At 55.6% G+C, this 1,007-nt stretch overlaps 1 protein-coding gene across 1 annotated transcript in view; it reads right to left on the bottom strand.

The window, feature by feature from the left end:
• Nucleotides 1–494: 494 nt before the first annotated feature.
• MPI (mannose phosphate isomerase) overlaps nucleotides 495–1,007 on the bottom strand; it is a 2,402-nt gene continuing 1,889 nt past the window's right edge. Inside the window, 1 exon segment of the mRNA XM_010172404.1 lies at nucleotides 495–713. Within this exon segment, the coding sequence (XP_010170706.1) occupies nucleotides 495–713 (219 nt within the window).

Below are 1,007 nucleotides of genomic sequence, written 5' to 3'. Positions count from 1 at the left end.
AACAGCCCCTTTTTACAGCTGGGGAAGGGGCGACATGGCTCAGAGGAATGCCTGCCATCAGCCAGGCTTGGGAAGAGCCCACCAGGCACCCAGGAGCAGCAAAAAACCTCAGCATCACATTTGCAGGAGGTAGCAGCAGCTCCTGGAAGCCAGGCAGAGATGCTCATGAGCTGGGGTGCAGATCTGAGGCCTCCCTGCTGCTTCTCAGTGAGAAGGGGAGAGAAAAAAAAAAAAAATTAAGTTGCCATATGGCATGAGGAACACCCAGAGGGGATGATGCTACAGGGATGTGGCCAAGGGAGATGGCTGTTCCTCTGCCTGCTCTGCTCTGTGCCATGTCCAAGGAGCTGATTTGTAGAATTGCTCTTTCTATACATCGGGTCTGGGCTGGTTTTGAGGTTTAATATGTGGATGGGAGACTTCCAAGCTTGATGACTTTGGCCACGCCAGTTTCTATCTACTCAGATGTGGAGGGGAAGGTGTCCAGGTCCTGCTCAGAGGAGGCAGCAGGCTGTGAAGATCAGCATCCCATCTGGAGAGGAAAGGTGGAGGGAGATGCTCTCGTTGGCAGAGATAAAAAGCACGGAGCCACGATGCAGAGTCATTTCAGAGGCTGCGGCTGTGGAGGTGCCTGTGGCCGTCCCTTGGATCACCAGCAAGATGCTGGCAGAGTCCACAGCAGAGACGAGGTACAGCTTGATGGAGGGAGGGATCTGCAATAGAAAGGGTCACCGTGGCTTGAGTCTCCCCCAGCTTTTCTTCTCTTTGGAGAGCTGGAAGGTTGTCATCTCCATTGCCAGCCTGCAGCTGCCTTTGCTGTCCCCAGGCCACCCTGTGCCTCAGCAGCCCACGTCTGGGGACCTTAGTTTAGCTGAGATCACCCGAGCTGCACCCCTGAGACCTCCTCCTGATCCTCCCTCTGCCCAGAGCTGCTGGAGAAGATGAGTGAGCTCTAGGCAAGGGGGAATAGGAGAGGGAGAGGAGCCTGCAGTGCTGCTTGGGGGCGA

This window comes from Antrostomus carolinensis, unplaced genomic scaffold (genome assembly GCF_000700745.2).
Source record: "Antrostomus carolinensis isolate BGI_N321 unplaced genomic scaffold, ASM70074v2 scaffold50857, whole genome shotgun sequence".
Classification (NCBI taxonomy): domain Eukaryota; kingdom Metazoa; phylum Chordata; class Aves; order Caprimulgiformes; family Caprimulgidae; genus Antrostomus; species Antrostomus carolinensis.
The sequence above is the reverse complement of the archived record's forward strand: the minus strand, read 5'-3'. Positions and strand labels throughout refer to the sequence as shown.